Source organism: Stegostoma tigrinum, chromosome 13 (genome assembly GCF_030684315.1).
Source record: "Stegostoma tigrinum isolate sSteTig4 chromosome 13, sSteTig4.hap1, whole genome shotgun sequence".
Classification (NCBI taxonomy): Eukaryota; Metazoa; Chordata; class Chondrichthyes; order Orectolobiformes; family Stegostomatidae; genus Stegostoma; species Stegostoma tigrinum.
The window spans coordinates 62,831,596-62,846,853 of record NC_081366.1 but is presented as its reverse complement, the minus strand read 5'-3'; the positions used below and the strand labels follow the sequence as shown (position 1 = coordinate 62,846,853).

At 57.1% G+C, this 15,258-nt stretch overlaps 1 protein-coding gene across 2 annotated transcripts in view; it reads right to left on the bottom strand.

The window, feature by feature from the left end:
• grk6 (G protein-coupled receptor kinase 6) overlaps positions 1–15,258 on the bottom strand; it is a 52,346-nt gene that overhangs the window by 7,189 nt on the left and 29,899 nt on the right. For both annotated transcript variants that reach the window (XM_059650758.1, XM_059650759.1), the window contains exons 4-11: positions 5,397–5,474; positions 5,061–5,161; positions 4,210–4,302; positions 3,869–3,932; positions 3,648–3,788; positions 2,825–3,015; positions 2,569–2,606; positions 2,124–2,213 (exon numbers count right to left, since the gene is read on the bottom strand). In XM_059650758.1, the coding sequence (XP_059506741.1) occupies positions 2,124–2,213; positions 2,569–2,606; positions 2,825–3,015; positions 3,648–3,788; positions 3,869–3,932; positions 4,210–4,302; positions 5,061–5,161; positions 5,397–5,474 (796 nt within the window). The remainder of the gene's footprint in view (positions 1–2,123; positions 2,214–2,568; positions 2,607–2,824; positions 3,016–3,647; positions 3,789–3,868; positions 3,933–4,209; positions 4,303–5,060; positions 5,162–5,396; positions 5,475–15,258) is intronic.

Here is a 15,258-nt window from a genome sequence, read left to right as displayed (position 1 = left end):
TGTCAATGGTCTAGGCCTTAGTGAATGGGCACAATGTTAAAATTTGTAAATGTCAAAAACCTGGAAACAAAGAACAATACAGCACAGAACAGGCCCTTCGGCCTGTTATGTTACATTATAAACAGTGAAGAGGGTAGCTATAAAAGCTAAAAATGGACTTAGGCCGACTGGGAAAGTGGGTGAACTGGTTTCAGAGAATAGTGAAGTGATTAATTTTGTTGAAAGAACAAAGTAATAGGTACATCTCCTAAATGGGGTGCAGGAGCAGAAGGGCCTGGGTGGGTTAATGTTTAATTCATTAAAAGTGCCATACCAGATTGAAGAAACTTCAATATTTTGTTCACCTTACAATTAACCTTAACATGCCTCTGACTTCCCAATAACCTCTTGTACCCGATGCTGGAGATCTGAAACTCTCCACACAGTTAGTGCCAGATCGGCCGAGTTTCTCGAGCAATTTCTCTTCTTCTTTCCTATCAACTTTTTATCAATCATTACCAAGACACCTAGATCCATCTGTACTGCCAGGTATTGTAATCACTGTTTTAATAATCTACCATCATTCCATTCTTTCTGCAAAAATGTGGACAAGTTTTCAATTTCTCTAGTTACACTCAAATGATAATTTTGTGGCCACTGACTTCATCTATGTCCTTTTATGACTCATTATGTCCTCCTCACAAAGTTTCTTTTTAACCTTTGAGTCCCAAATTTAACAATAATACTTTGGGTGCCATGTCCAAAATCACCAACATACCAGCCAGCAGAGATGCTCCGCTCAGGCCTCCAGCCCACTGGCCAGAGTGGTCAGCAGCTTACGAGCCCAGTTTGATCATGTGTGGAAGCTTCTTGTGTTGACCTACTGCAGGCCCTTTATGGAAAGGCTGTAATGCTTATATTTAACTATTTCACACTTTTAAAACTTGTAACTGTTTTTCCTCTCCCCTTCATTTCTCTATTTTGTGTCTAATATCTGTACCTAGGTACTTTGTACTTAAGATGGTGCTACATGGGACAACGTTGTAAACTCTTCACTGTCCTCTTGTATTTCCATACTTGAGCACACATAACAATAAAAGGATATTCTAATTCTTGTATAGGATTGTAACCCGTTGAGGCACGACCACTGGTTCCAGTACTACTTCACTTGTTGGTGAAATGGAAACTGAAAACGACTTGTTTATTCTTTTTCTGCTTCCTGTTTGCTATTCAATCTTCTATTTACATGAATACTTTACCCTACACATGAGCTCTTATTTTGCTCAGTATCCCTTGATAACATCAAACGTCATTTGGAAGTCCAGGTACACTACATCTACAGGTTCCCCTCATTTACATGACTTCCGAGACCTCTCGTGCAATGTCCCAATCAATCCTAGCCCTCTCCTCTGATGCTGCAGCACTACAAGCTAGTTTCTTTCAAATGATTATAAAATTCCCTTTCAAAACCATTGTTTCTGCTTCTCATAGGTCACTACCACTCAATGGTAAAAATCTGTGATTCTATGGGAAGATACCATATGGCAGGGAGGAAACATTAGGAATGATGGAGGAGTGAACCACAGCATCCTGGAGGAAACGGCCTGCATGGAGAGGGGGGAAAGAGGCATCTGGTAGTGGCCCCTTGTTGGGGAAGGCAGAAATGGCAGAGGATGATCCTTTGAATGTGAAGACTGAAGGATTGGAAAGTGAAAATGAAGGGAACCTTATTGTTAGTCTGAAAGGGAGGGAGGGGAAGGGGTGACGGCAGAAGTGAGGGCCCTGTAAACCACAGTGGAGGAGGTCGTGGTGCAAAGGAGTAGGGAATCGTTGTCCGGGGCAGCCCAGTAGAAGATTACCACCACAATCTGAATTTTTTTCTGTCTGGATGCTGGCTGTGCTGCAGAATCCCAGGATATATGAGTACAGTGATCTTTCTAGAGGTGCTAGTTTCTGGGAACGTTCTTCGAAGTCCAAGTTAGCTTCTCCCTCATGATTTTGCAGTAGTTTCCAAATACAATGATACAGCTCCACCGGGGTCAGACATGGAGTGGGATCAATACGGACTCCTCTCCCTCTCCCTCTCCCCCGCCAGTTGACAGCACTGGCAGGGATCAGCTCTCCATTGTGTATACCATACTCACCCATATAGCCCACGGTGCCCACTCTGCCTTTGACTGTCTGTCCTTCTGGAACATACACTGCCAGGCCCAAGTCCGATATCCGAATGTGACCTGTACAAACAGCACTCGCTTTAACAGCATCCACTGCACACCAAAATGCTATCAAACAAGGAAGGTTGACACGGTCCAGAGGCACATGATAGAAATCCTTCCCTGCAGTGGCTGCTGTCCCAGTCTCACAACCTCAGTGTGAGCTCAGATACAGAACCAGCAGCTATAAACACTGAAGACAATTCTCCAATTTTCACAGCAATTGGGTAATCTGGGCTGTTGGTCCCGACCCAGCATCCATGCACACTGTCCTGTTGTGCCCTGCTGATCACCCTACTCCTCTCCCATCACCAACTTCTCCAATCACTCCCAACCCACTGCATAGCAATACCCTGGTGCAGATTCATTTACGTACCATGATCATCCAGGAGCAGATTTTCCGGCTTCAAGTCTCTGCAAAAGACAGACACATCAGTGGCGGGTAAAGCAGAAAAACAGGAGGGGATGTGGGCAGAGAGATAGGTACATGGCACCACAGGTTGGGCCACAGGGATATGGCACCTAGACATATATCTCCAGGAAGAGGCACAGGGTAATAATGGAGGAACAACAGGAAAAGTGTCAAATGTCATGGGCAAGTACGTGACTGCTCAAATGTGTCATGTACTCACCTATAAACCACCCTCTCTCTCTGCAGATGCTCAAGACCACAGCATATCTGGGCCACATAGAAGACGGCACGTTGCTCCTGAAAGCCGGCCTCGCCCATGTGATAGATATGAAACTTGAGATCTCCTCCGTTCATCAGTGTTAAGACCAGACACAAAGCATCCTTTGTCTCATAGGCATAGGCAAGGCTCACCTGCAACAAAACATGTCAGGTCTCAAAACAGGCAGGTGTCTTGACTTGGCACAGTCACAGGCACAGGTACAAGGTAGGTAGGCAACAGCACTGACACGTATGAGCACATGTGTTATAGGAAGTTATAGGGGACAGGTCATGTGGGTTCTATCCCAGATTGACAATGAATTAGATTTGTCTGCAAGGGAGAAGAAACCTTCTGAAGGCCTGGGATCAGCCCCCCCCCCCCCCCCCCGGTTTGGGGGGGAAAAAAGGAGGATACAGACAGGAGTAGCGTAGTTAGGGAAATAATGGAATTTAATGGCAAAGGTGCCATTTTGCAGAAATTGAAAAAAAAACTTTTCCGGTACAATAATTATCATGTATGAGAAAATTAGGGGCATTTAAACAGTCCTTGGATAAGCATATGGATGATGATGGGATAGTGTAGGGGGATGGGCTTAGATTAGTTCACAGGCCAGCGCAACATTGAGGGGTGAAGGGCCTGTTCTGCATTGTATTGTTCTATGTTCTACGTTCTAAAAGATGGGAGTCCAGTTAAAACGTGGGGATGAAAGCAGACTATAGGTTTGGTGAAGTGGATTAAGAGCTCCATCTGTTGCTCTGATAGTGAATCCATTTCAAGTACTTACTACAAACCTACTGTTCACTTTCTCCAAAATTTCTTTCTCATTTAAAGTCATGACCTCTCCTTTTCGCTTTTTGATTCGTTTCTTCTCTAGTTTTTTACAGGCATACATCTTCCCTGTGGCTCGAACCTGACAGGCACAGACCTGAGGGAAAAGGGTAGAGATATCAAACAAAAGGCACAGGAGAATTTCACTGACAGCTCTTTGCCCAACTCAATACTTACCTCCCCAAAGCCTCCCTTTCCCAGTACCCGATACTGGCGGAAGTTGTACTTGGTCACAGGCTGCCTGTTGAATAAGAGAGAGCCAAATTATACTCCAGAATTGTGGTCTGAGTGTCCATGGAGAGGTGCTAATGCATATGTTCACTAGCACAGCAATTCCTCAGGGAATTAGCTTACAGGGACAGATCTACTTAGCTACAAGGGTCCCAATCGTTGTATCACCTCAGATTCCATACCAGAATGCCCCAGCCCTGTCCTCACCCAAACATCCACATCAGTCTACGTACTTTCCAATCCTCCTTCTGAACAGCATGGTGACAACTTTGTTGGCGAGCACTCACCTTTCCAGGTACTTCCATTGGAGAAAGCGATTGAAGTACAAACTGTCCTGATAATCAGAGAAAGGTGCAACACTCAGAAAATCATGGATCAATCTGTTAATGGGACAGAGTGTTGAATAAGCATATGACTGACTGAAGATAACACGATCAGAAAACACTGTCCACCACATTCCAACTCCCATACACACTCTGCCCATGCTCGCCCCAATGACATGCACAGCTCATGCTTCCCCACCTTTTTCGAGGTGTCTAATATTATTCAGTTTGTGCACTTACCTCTGCGTATCTACTCCTTCATTGAAACTACCTATTTCCACATGAAACATCACCTGAATATGAGCCTGTCTCAGTTCATCATCTATGGAAACCCTCATCTATGCCTTTTACCTCTAGACTTGACTATTTTGATGCTCCTGGATGGACTATTAGAGTCTTGCCCTCAACAACCTTGAACTCACTGAAACTCATTGTCCATGTTCCAAGTCACAGTCAGTCCCATTCTCCTCTCACTGTGATCTCTTCCAGCCCCACAACCATCCAACATCACTAGCCTCCTCTAACTGCAGTTCCTGAGCATCTCCATTTTAAATGCTCTGCCATTTAAGACTATGCCTTAAGTTCCTCGGGACCAAGCTCCAGAAAGCGGTCTGCCTCACTCTCTTCTTGTAAGATACTCTTTCCAATCTCCCTCTTCAACAAGCTCAATATCTTACACTTCTAAAGCTCCTATGGAACAGCGTGGGTTAAATCACCGTGTTAAAGGTGCTATGTCGTTGCAATAGACATAAAACATTGATCTGATTATTCAGAGAATCCAGAGCTGAACCACAGCTTCTCTCCACCACACTCACTTATGACATTCCTTGAAGAGCTCCTTGCAGGCTCCATTTTGCAGCTCTTGCAAACAATGATTCCTCATGTCACGGGGTATCTCTGATATATAATCAGGAGACTAAAAAGAAAATAAAAGACAAGATCAGCACAATTCAGAGCTCTCAACTCAAACCTGTGTTTTTTGCACAAAAAGACATAGATCAATGCAGGGACGAACGTTAACCTGGCTTAACTCCTAACCATACAGAGTTCCAAGAACCCAACACCACATCACACCACCCAGCCCTCACCATCTGCACTGTCAGTGATTGAGAGGAGGATTTATGGGGACAGCAGTGAAGACATTCTAATACCTTGGGGTTGAGGAACCTGTCCATAAGGCACTGACCACACTCCTTTCGCTTTTCATCTGGAGTCACCTCATAGTCAGCCTGGGAAGCAAGCATAAACAGACCATCAACAACATCAGAACAGCAGAAATAGCAGAAGGCCATTCAGACCATTGAGCCCACTTCTCTTCCAATACCATTACAGATGGTCTTCAGTTTCATCTGCCCCATCACTTTTTATTCCTCCATTCCCAAGGCACAAAACATCTGTCCACCTCAGTCATAAATATTTTCAATGATGGAGACTCCACAGCTTTTTCAGGTGGAAAATTCCAGAAAGTCACAACCCAGCGAGAGAACTTCTCCTCCTCTCAGTCTGAAATCATCAGCCCCTTTCCCTGGCATAGGGTCTCATGTGCACGATTGCCATCCCAGAGAAACAATGTCTCAGTATCTACCCCATGAAGCACTGAAGATTCTGGAGCAGCTTGAATGAGACCATCTCATTCCTCTAATCTTCAGAATATTGACAGAATTTTCCCGGTGTAGCATGATAGGATAGTCCACTTCTTTGGACCTAATCAAAGTCAAAAGCCTAAATCAGCTAGAACAGCAATCAAACTCATGCTGGTTGCTTTATTCTGAACCAGAGAAGTGTCATCCAAGTCAACTGCACTAGTCAATCCCTCAATCTCCCTCAAACATAGACTGTAGTAAGCTGCTGAGTAGTGAAGTGGAAATCAAGCCCACTGTTCCTAGCATAATCATGTGGGCAGCATGGTGGCTCAGTGGTTAGGGCTGCAGCCTCACAGTGCCAGGGACCCGGGCTTGATTCCAGGCTCAGGTAACTGTCTGTGTGGAGTTTGCACATTCTCCCCGTGTCTGCATGGGTTTCCTCCCGGGTGCTCCAGTTTCCTCCCACAGTCCAAAGATGTGCGGGCTAGGTGGATTGGTCATGCTAAATTGCCTGTAGTGTTCAGGGGTGTGTGGGTTATAGGGGGATGGGTCTGGGTGGGATGTTCCAAATGGCAGTGTGGACTTGTTGGGCCGAAGGACCTGTTTCCACACTGTAGGGAATCTAATCTAAACTAATCCCAAAATGTAAATTATTTAGTCAAGCTATTCAAAGTCCCCAATTCACTGAACTGACAAACTCAAAATTAAAAAAAAAATACAGAACCCAACGAGATATTAAAGAAAGTAAACTGTTTAACAGGAATTCTCACTAGCCAACAGCAAAAATGAAACAGGAATCGTCATCTTCCAGCTCTATAACTTAAAACTTCTATCCCTTCACAAACAGACTGACACAAAAACAGATATGGGTATTAAGTGTGGAACTGAAGGAGGGTGCAAAACACAGTGGGATAGCACCTGTCTGGAATGCTGGAGTTGGTCAGTTGTTTGTTACAGTTCCTCCAATTACTTTCAGTACATCAACAGTTTTATCCATGGATTGAGAATTTGCCCTTTCACTGTCTTGGAAGAGGATTTATTCCTCCTTCAACAGAGTTTGGAGCATGACAGCAGGTAGTGGGCAGGAGGAGAAGGCTGGGAGCAAGCAGGACAGCACAGGGAGAGGAAAGAAGAAAAAAAGGGAAAGGAAAGAAGAAAAAAGGGAAGAGTGAGAGAGACAGCGCGGGAGAGCGACAGAGCATGCGAGAGAGAGCATGAGAGCGAGCGTGCGTGACACAGCAAGAGAGAGCATGAGAGAGAGCACGAAAGAGAGCGCGAGAGAAAGAATCACGCGCGTGCGCTCGCTCTCTCTTGCGCTCTCTCTCTCACGGGTGCACGCTCTCTCTCTCTCTCTCTCGCTTTCTCTCACTCACTCTCTCTCACACTCTCTCTCGCGCCCTCTCTCGCTTTCTCTCACTCACTCTCTCTCACACTCTCTCTCGCGCCCTCTCTCGCTCATGCCCTCTCTCTCTCTCGCTCTCAGTTGCTTTCACTGTCTCTCGCTCTTGCTCTCTCTCGCCCTCTCACTCTCACGGGTGCTCGCTTTCGCGCTCGCTCTCTCTCACGTTCGCTCTCTCGCTCGTGCTCGCCCTCTTCCTCGCTTTCGCTGTCTCTCGCTCGCTCTCACAGGCGCTCGTTATGTCTCGCTCACTTTCGCAGTCTCTCGCTCACTCTCTCTCTCACCCTCGCGCTCTCTCTCTTGCTCGCTCTCGCTCATACTCTCTCTCTCTTGCTCGCTCTGTCACACTCTCCCTCCCTCGCCCTCTCTCGCGCTCTGTCACACTCTCCCTCTCTCGCGCGCTTGCTCCCGCTCCCCCTCTCGCGCTCGCTCCCTCTCTCTCGCGCTTGCTTGCTCCCTCCCTCTCCCCCTCTCTCTCGCGCGCTCCCTCTCCCTCTCGCGCACGCTCGCTCGCTCCCTCTCCCGTGCGCTTCATCCCTCTCCCTCTCGCGCACGCTCGCTCCCTCTCCCTCTCGCACGCTCCCTCTCCCACTCTCTCGTGCGTGCTCGCTCCCGCTCCCACTCCCTCTCCCTCTCCCGCACGCGCGCTCACTCCCTCTTCCTCTCCCTCTCTCTCTCTCACTCCCGCTCGCTCCCTCTCTCTCTCTCCCTCTCCCGCTCCCTCTCCCTCACTCTCGCGCACTCACTCCCTCTCCCTCTCCCGCACGTGCGTGCGCTCGCTCGCTCCCTCTCCCTCTCACGCGCGCGCCCTCTCCTTCTCCCTCTCTCTCCCCCTCTCCCTCCCTCACGCGCGCGGTCTCTCCCTCGCGCCCTCTCACTCTCCATCTCCCTTGCGCGCTCTCCCTCGCCCTCTCCATCTCACTCGCGCCCTCTCACTCGCGCGCGGTCTCCCTCTCCCTCTCGTGCGTGCACTCTCTCTCCCTCTCCCACGCGCTCTCTCTCCCTCTCTCCCTCCCTCCCTCTCCGTCTCTCCCTCCCTCTCACTCTCGCGCGCGCGCTCGCTCTCCCACTCCCGCGGTATCTCTCCCTCTCCCTCTCCCTCTCTCACACGCGCTCGCTCGCTCACTCTCCCTCTCGCATGTTCCCTCTCCCTCTACCTCTCGCGCGCTCGCTCCCTCTCCGTCTCGCGCGTGCTCGCTCGCTCCCTCTGCCTCTCCCTCTCGCGTGCTCCCTCTCCCTCTCTCTCTCCTGCGCTCGCTCGCTCCCACTCCCTCCCTCCCTCCCTCTCTCTCTCTCTCGCGCGCACACGCGCTCGCTCCCTCTCCCTCCCCCTCGCGCGCTCGCTCCCTCTCCCTCGCGCGCACTCGCTCCCTCTCCCTCTCCCTCGCGCGCGCTCGCTCGCTCCCTGTCCCACTCCCTCTCCCTCTCCCACGCGCGCCCTCTCCCTTTCCCTCTCCCTTGCGCGCGCCCTCTCCCTCCCTCGCGCGCGCGGTCTCCCCCTCTTCCTCTCACTCGCGCCCTCTCACTCTCCATCTCCCTCGCGCGCTCTCCCTCTCCCTCGCGCCCTCTCACTCACGCGCGGTCTCCCTCTCCTTCTCTCCCTCCCTCTCACTCTCGCGCACGCTCGCTCTCCCTCTCCCGCGGAATCTCTCCCTCTCCCCCCCCCCTCCCCGTCACGCGTGCTCGCTTGCTACCTCTCCCTCTCTCGCGTGCGCTCGCTCGCTCCCTCTCCATCTCGCACGCGTTCGCTCCCTCGCCCTCGCCCTCTCGCGCGCGCACCGCTTGCTCCCTCTCGCTCTCGCGCTCTCTCTCTCTCTCGCGCGCTCTCTCGCGCTCGCTCTCTCTCTCCCGCGCGCACCTCGCTCGCTCTCTCTCGTGCGCGCTCGCTCTCTCTCTCTATCGCGTGCGCTCGCTCTCTCTCTCTATCGCGTGCGCTCGCTCTCTCTCTATCGCGTGCGCTCGCTCTCTCTCCATCGCGTGCGCTCGCTCTCTCTCCATCGCGTGCGCTCGCTCTCTCTCTCTCGCGCTCTCTCTCTCCATCGCGTGCGCTCGCTCTCTCTCTCTCACTTTCGCAGCGCGCGCACTCTCTCTCTCGCGCGGTCTATCTCACTTTCGCGCTCTCTCTCTCCATCTCTCTCGCGTGCGCGCTCTCTCTCTCTCTCTCGCGCGCAGTCTATCTCACTTTCGCGCTCTCTCTCTCCCTCGCGTGCGCTCGCTCTCTCTATCGCGTATGCTCCCTCTCTCTCTTTCGCGCACTCTCTCTCTCTCGCGTGCGCTTGCTCTCTCTCTCTCTCTCGCGTGCGCTTGCTCTCTCTCTCTCTCTCTCGCGCGCTCGCGCTCACTCTCTCTCTCGCGCGCGCTCACGCTCACTCTCGCGCGCGCTCACGCTCTCTCTCTTGCGCGCGCCCTCTCTCTCTCTCTTGCGCGCGCCCTCTCTCTCTCTCTCGCGCGCCCCCCTCTCTCTCTCTCTCTCTCGCGTGCCCCCTCTCTCTCTCTCTCTCTCGCGTGCCCCCTCTCTCTCTCTCTCGCGCGCTCGCGCTCTCTCTCTCTCTCGCGCGCCCCTCTCTCTCTCTCTCGCGCGCCCCCTCTCTCTCTCCTCTCGCGCGCCCCCCTCTCTCTCTCTCTCGCGCGCCCCCCTCTCTCTCTCTCTCGCGCGCCCCCTCTCTCTCGCTCTCTCGCGCGCGCCCCCTCTCTCTCTCTCTCGCGCGCCCCCTCTCTCTCTCTCTCGCGCGCCCCCCTCTCTCTCTCTCTCGCGCGCCCCCTCTCTCTCTCTCTCGCGCGCCCCCTCTCTCTCTCTCTCGCGCGCCCCCTCTCTCTCTCTCTCGCGCTGCCCCCTCTCTCTCTCTCTCGCGCGCCCCCTCTCTCTCTCTCTCGCGCGCCCCCCTCTCTCTCTCTCTCGCGCGCCCCCTCTCTCTCTCTCTCGCGCGCCCCCTCTCTCTCTCTCTCGCGCCCCCTCTCTCTCTCTCTCGCGCGCCCCCTCTCTCTCTCTCTCGCGCGCCCCCTCTCTCTCTCTCGCGCGCCCCCTCTCTCTCTCGCGCGCCCCCTCTCTCTCTCTCTCTCTCTCGCCCCCCTCTCTCTCTCTCGCGCGCCCCCTCTCTCTCTCTCGCGCGCCCCCTCTCTCCCTCTCTCGCGCGCCCCCTCTCGCCTCTCTCTCGCTCGCCCCTCTCGCTCTCTCTCTCTCTCTCTCGCGCCCCCTCTCTCTCTCTCTCGCGCGCCCTCTCTCTCTCTCGCGCGCCCCCTCTCTCTCTCTCGCGCGCCCCTCTCTCTCTCTCGCGCGCCCCCTCTCTCTCTCTCTGCGCGCCCCCTCTCTCCTCTCTCGCGCGCCCCCTCTCGCTCTCTCTCTCTCTCTCTCGCGCGCCCCCCCCTCTCTCTCGCGCGCCCCCTCTCTCTCGCTCTCTCTCCTCTCTCGCGCGCCCCCTCTCTCCTCTCTCTCTCTCGCGCGCCCCCTCTCTCTCTCTCTCGCGCGCCCCTCTCTCTCTCTCTCGCGCGCCCCCTCTCTCTCTCTCTCTCTCTCTCGCGCGCCCCTCGCGCCCCTCTCTCTCTCTCTCGCGCGCCCCCTCTCTCTCTCTCTCTCGCGCGCCCCCTCTCTCTCTCTCTCTCTCTCGCGAGCCCCCTCTCCTCTCTCTCTCTCGCGCGCCCCTTCTCTCTCTCGGCTCTCTCTCTCGCGCCCCCCCTCTCTCTCTCTCTCTCCGCGCGCCCCCTCTCTCTCTCTCTCGCGCGCCCCCTCTCTCTCTCTCTCTCTCGCGCGCCCCCCTCTCTCTCTCTCTCGCACCCCTCTCTCTCTCTCGCGCGCCCCCTCTCTCTCTCTCTCTCGCGCCCCCTCTCTCTCTCTCTCGCGCCCCCTCTCTCTCTCTCTCTCGCGCCCCCCTCTCTCTCTCTCTCGGCGCCCCCCTCTCTCTCTCTCGCGCGCCCCCTCTCTCTCTCTCGCGCCCCCTCTCTCTCTCGCGCCCCCTCTCTCTCTCTCTCGCGCGCCCCTCTCTCTCTCTCTCGCGCCCCCTCTCTCTCTCTCTCGCGCCACCCCTCTCTCTCTCTCTCGCGCCCCCTCTCTCTCTCTCTCGCGCCCCCTCTCTCTCTCTCCCTCGCGCCCCCTCTCTCTCTCTCTCGCGCCCCCCTCTCTCTCTCTCTCGCGCCCCCTCTCTCTCTCTCTCGCGCCCCCTCTCTCTCTCTCTCACGCGCGCCCCTCTCTCTCTCTCTCTCTCTCTCTCGCGCCCCCTCTCTCTCTCTCTCGCTCTCTCTCTCTCTCGCGCGCCCCCTCTCTCTCTCTCTCTCTCTCGCGCGCCCCCTCTCTCTCTCTCTCTGCGCGCCCCCTCTCTCTCTCTCTCTCTCGCGCGCCCCCTCTCTCTCTCTCGCGCGCCCCCCTCTCTCTCTCTCCTCCGCCCCCTCTCTCTCTCTCCTCGCGCGCCCCTCTCTCTCTCTCTCGCGCGCCCCCTCTCTCTCTCGCGCCCCTCTCTCTCTCTCGCGCGCCCTCTCTCTCTCGCGCCCCCTCTCTCTCTCGCCCCTCTCTCTCTCGCGCCCCTCTCTCTCTCTCTCTCGCGCCCCCTCTCTCTCTCTCTCTCGCGCTCTCCTCTCTCTCTCTCTCGCGCGCCCCTCTCTCTCTCTCTCGCGCGCCCCCTCTCTCTCTCTCTCGCGCGCCCCCCTCTCTCTCTCTCTCTCTCGCGCCCCCTCTCTCTCTCTCTCTCTCGCGCCCCTCTCTCTCTCTCTCTCGCGCCCCCTCTCTCTCTCTCTCTCGCGCCCCCTCTCTCTCTCTCTCTCGCGCGCCCCCTCTCTCTCTCTCTCTCGCGCGCCCCTCTCTCTCTCTCTCTCGCGCGCCCCTCTCTCTCTCTCTCGCGCCCTCCTCTCTCTCTCTCTCTCGCGCGCCCCTCTCTCTCTCTCTCTCTCGCGCGCCCCCCTCTCTCTCTCTCTCTCGCGCGCCCCCTCTCTCTCTCTCTCTCTCGCGCCCCCTCTCTCTCTCTCTCTCTCGCGCGTCCCCTCTCTCTCTCTCTCGCGCGCCCCCTCTCTCTCTCTCTCGCGCGCCCCCTCTCTCTCTCTCTCGCGCGCCCCCCTCTCTCTCTCTCTCTCGCGCCCCCCTCTCTCTCTCGCGCCCCTCTCTCTCTCTCGCGCCCCCTCTCTCTCTCTCTCGCGCCCCCTCTCTCTCTCTCTCGCGCGCCCCCTCTCTCTCTCTCTCTCTCTCGCGCGCCCCCTCTCTCTCTCTCTCGCGCGCCCCCTCTCTCTCTCTCTCGCGCGCCCCCTCTCTCTCTCTCTCTCTCTCGCGCGCTCCCCTCTCTCTCTCTCTCTCTCTCGCGCGCCCCCTCTCTCTCTCTCTCTCGCCGCCCCCTCTCTCTCTCTCTCGCGCGCCCCCTCTCTCTCTCTCTCTCGCGCGCACCCCTCTCTCTCTCTCTCTCTCGCGCGCCCCCTCTCTCTCTCTCTCTCTCGCGCGCCCCCTCTCTCTCTCTCTCTCTCGCGCGTCCCCTCTCTCTCTCTCTCGCGCGTCCCTCTCTCTCTCTCTCGCGCGCCCCTCTCTCTCTCTCTCTCGCGCGCCCCCTCTCTCTCTCTCTCGCGCGCCCCCTCTCTCTCTCTCTCGCGCGCACCCCTCTCTCTCTCTCTCGCGCGCCCCCTCTCTCTCTCTCGCGCGCCCCTCTCTCTCTCTCTCGCGCGCCCCTCTCTCTCTCTCTCGCGCGCCCCCTCTCTCTCTCTCTCGCGCGCCCCCTCTCTCTCTCTCTCTCGCGCGCCCCCTCTCTCTCTCTCTCTCGCGCGCCCCTCTCTCTCTCTCTGCGCGCTCCCCTCCTCTCTCTCTCTCTCGCGCGTCCCCTCTCTCTCTCTCTCTCTCGCGCGCCCCCTCTCTCTCTCTCTCTCTCGCGCGCCCCCTCTCTCTCTCTCTCTCGCGCGTCCCCTCTCTCTCTCTCTCTCTCTCTCTCTCTCTCGCGCGTCCCCTCTCTCTCTCTCTCTCGCGCGCCCCCTCTCTCTCTCTCTCGCGCGCCCCCTCTCTCTCTCTCTCTCGCGCGCGCCCCTCTCTCTCTCTCTCTCTCGCGCGCCCCCTCTCTCTCTCTCTCTCTCGCGCGCCCCCTCTCTCTCTCTCTCTCTCGCGCGCCCCCTCTCTCTCTCTCTCTCTCGCGCGCCCCCTCTCTCTCTCTCTCTCTCGCGCGTCCCCTCTCTCTCTCTCTCTCTCTCTCTCTCTCTCGCGCGTCCCCTCTCTCTCTCTCTCTCGCGCGCCCCCTCTCTCTCTCTCTCGCGCGCCCCCTCTCTCTCTCTCTCGCGCGCCCCTCTCTCTCTCTCTCGCGCGCCCCCTCTCTCTCTCTCTCGCGCGCCCCCTCTCTCTCTCTCTCGCGCGCCCCCTCTCTCTCTCTCTCTCTCGCGCGCCCCCTCTCTCTCTCTCTCTCTCGCGCGCACCCCTCTCTCTCTCTCTCTCTCGCGCGCCCCTCTCTCTCTCTCTCTCTCGCGCGCCCCCTCTCTCTCTCTCTCTCGCGCGTCCCCTCTCTCTCTCTCTCTCTCTCTCTCTCGCGCGTCCCCTCTCTCTCTCTCTCTCTCGCGCGCCCCCTCTCTCTCTCTCCTCGCGCGCCCCCTCTCTCTCTCTCTCGCGCGCCCCCTCTCTCTCTCTCTCGCGCGCCCCCCTCTCTCTCTCTCTCGCGCGCCCCCTCTCTCTCTCTCTCGCGCGCCCCCTCTCTCTCTCTCTCGCGCGCCCCTCTCTCTCTCTCTCTCCTCGCGCGCCCCCTCTCTCTCTCTCTCTCTCGCGCGCCCCCTCTCTCTCCTCTCTCTCTCGCGCGCCCTCTCTCCTCTCTCTCTCGCGCGCGCCCCTCTCTCTCTCTCTCTCTCTCTCTCGCGCGCCCCCTCTCTCTCTCTCTCTCTCGCACGCCCTCTCTCCCCTCTCTCTCTCTCTCTCTCGCACGCCCTCTCTCCCTCTCTCTCTCTCTCTCTCTCGCACCCCTCTCTCCCTCTCTCTCTCTCTCTCTCGCACGCCCTCTCTCCCTCTCTCGCACGCCCCCTCTCTCCCTCTCTCTCTCTCTCGCGCGCCCTCTCTCTCTCTCTCTCTCTCTCGCGCACCCTCTCTCTCTCTCTCTCTCTCTCTCGCGTCCCCCTCTCTCTCTCTCTGCTCTCTCTCGCGCGCGCCCCCTCTCTCGCGCGAGCCCCTCTCTCTCTCTCTCTCTCTCTCGCGCCCCCCTCTCTCTCTCTCTCGCGCGCCCCCTCTCTCTCTCTCTCTCGCACGCCCCTCCTCTTTCTCTCTCTCTCTCTCGCGCGCCCGCTCTCTCTCTCTCTCTCTCTCGCGCGCCCCCTCTCTCTCTCTCGCGCGCCCCCTCTCTCTCTCTCTCGCGCGCCCCCTCTCTCTCTCTCGTGAGCCCCCTCTCTCTCTCTCGCGCGCCCCCTCTCTCTCTCTCTAGCGCCCCCTCTCTCTCTCTCTCGCGCGCCCCCCCTCTCTCTCTCTCTCTCTCTCTCATCGCCCCCTCTCTCTCTCTCTCTCTCGCGCGCGCCCCCTCTCTCGCGCGCCCCCTCTCTCTCTCTCTCTCTCGCGCGCCCCCCCTCTCTCTCTCTCTCGCGCGCCCCCCTCTCTCTCTCTCTCTCTCTCTCTCTCTCTCGCGCGCGCCAACTCTCTCTCTCTCGCTCTCGCGCGCCCCTCTCTCTCTCTCTCGCGCGCCCTCTCTCTCTCACTCGCGCGCCCTCTCTCTCTCTTCTCTCTCTCTCGCGCCCCCTCTCTCTCTCTCTCTCATCGCTCCCCCTCTCTCCTCGCGCGCGCCCCCTCTCTCTCTCACTCGCGCGCCCCCCCTCTCTCTCTCTCTCGCGCGCCCCCCTCTCTCTCTCTCGCGCGCCCCCTCTCTCTCTCTCTCGCGCGCACCCCTCTCTCTCTCTCTCTCTCTCTCTCCCGCGCGCACCCCTCTCTCTCTCTCTCTCTCTCGCGCGCCCCCTCTCTCTCTCTCTCGCGCGCCCCCTCTCTCTCTCTCTCGCGCGCGCCCCTCTCTCTCTCTCTCTCGCGCGCGCCCCTCTCTCTCTCTCTCGCGCGCCCCCTCTCTCTCTCTCTCGCGCGCCCCCTCTCTCTCTCTCTCGCGCAGCCCTCCTCTCTCT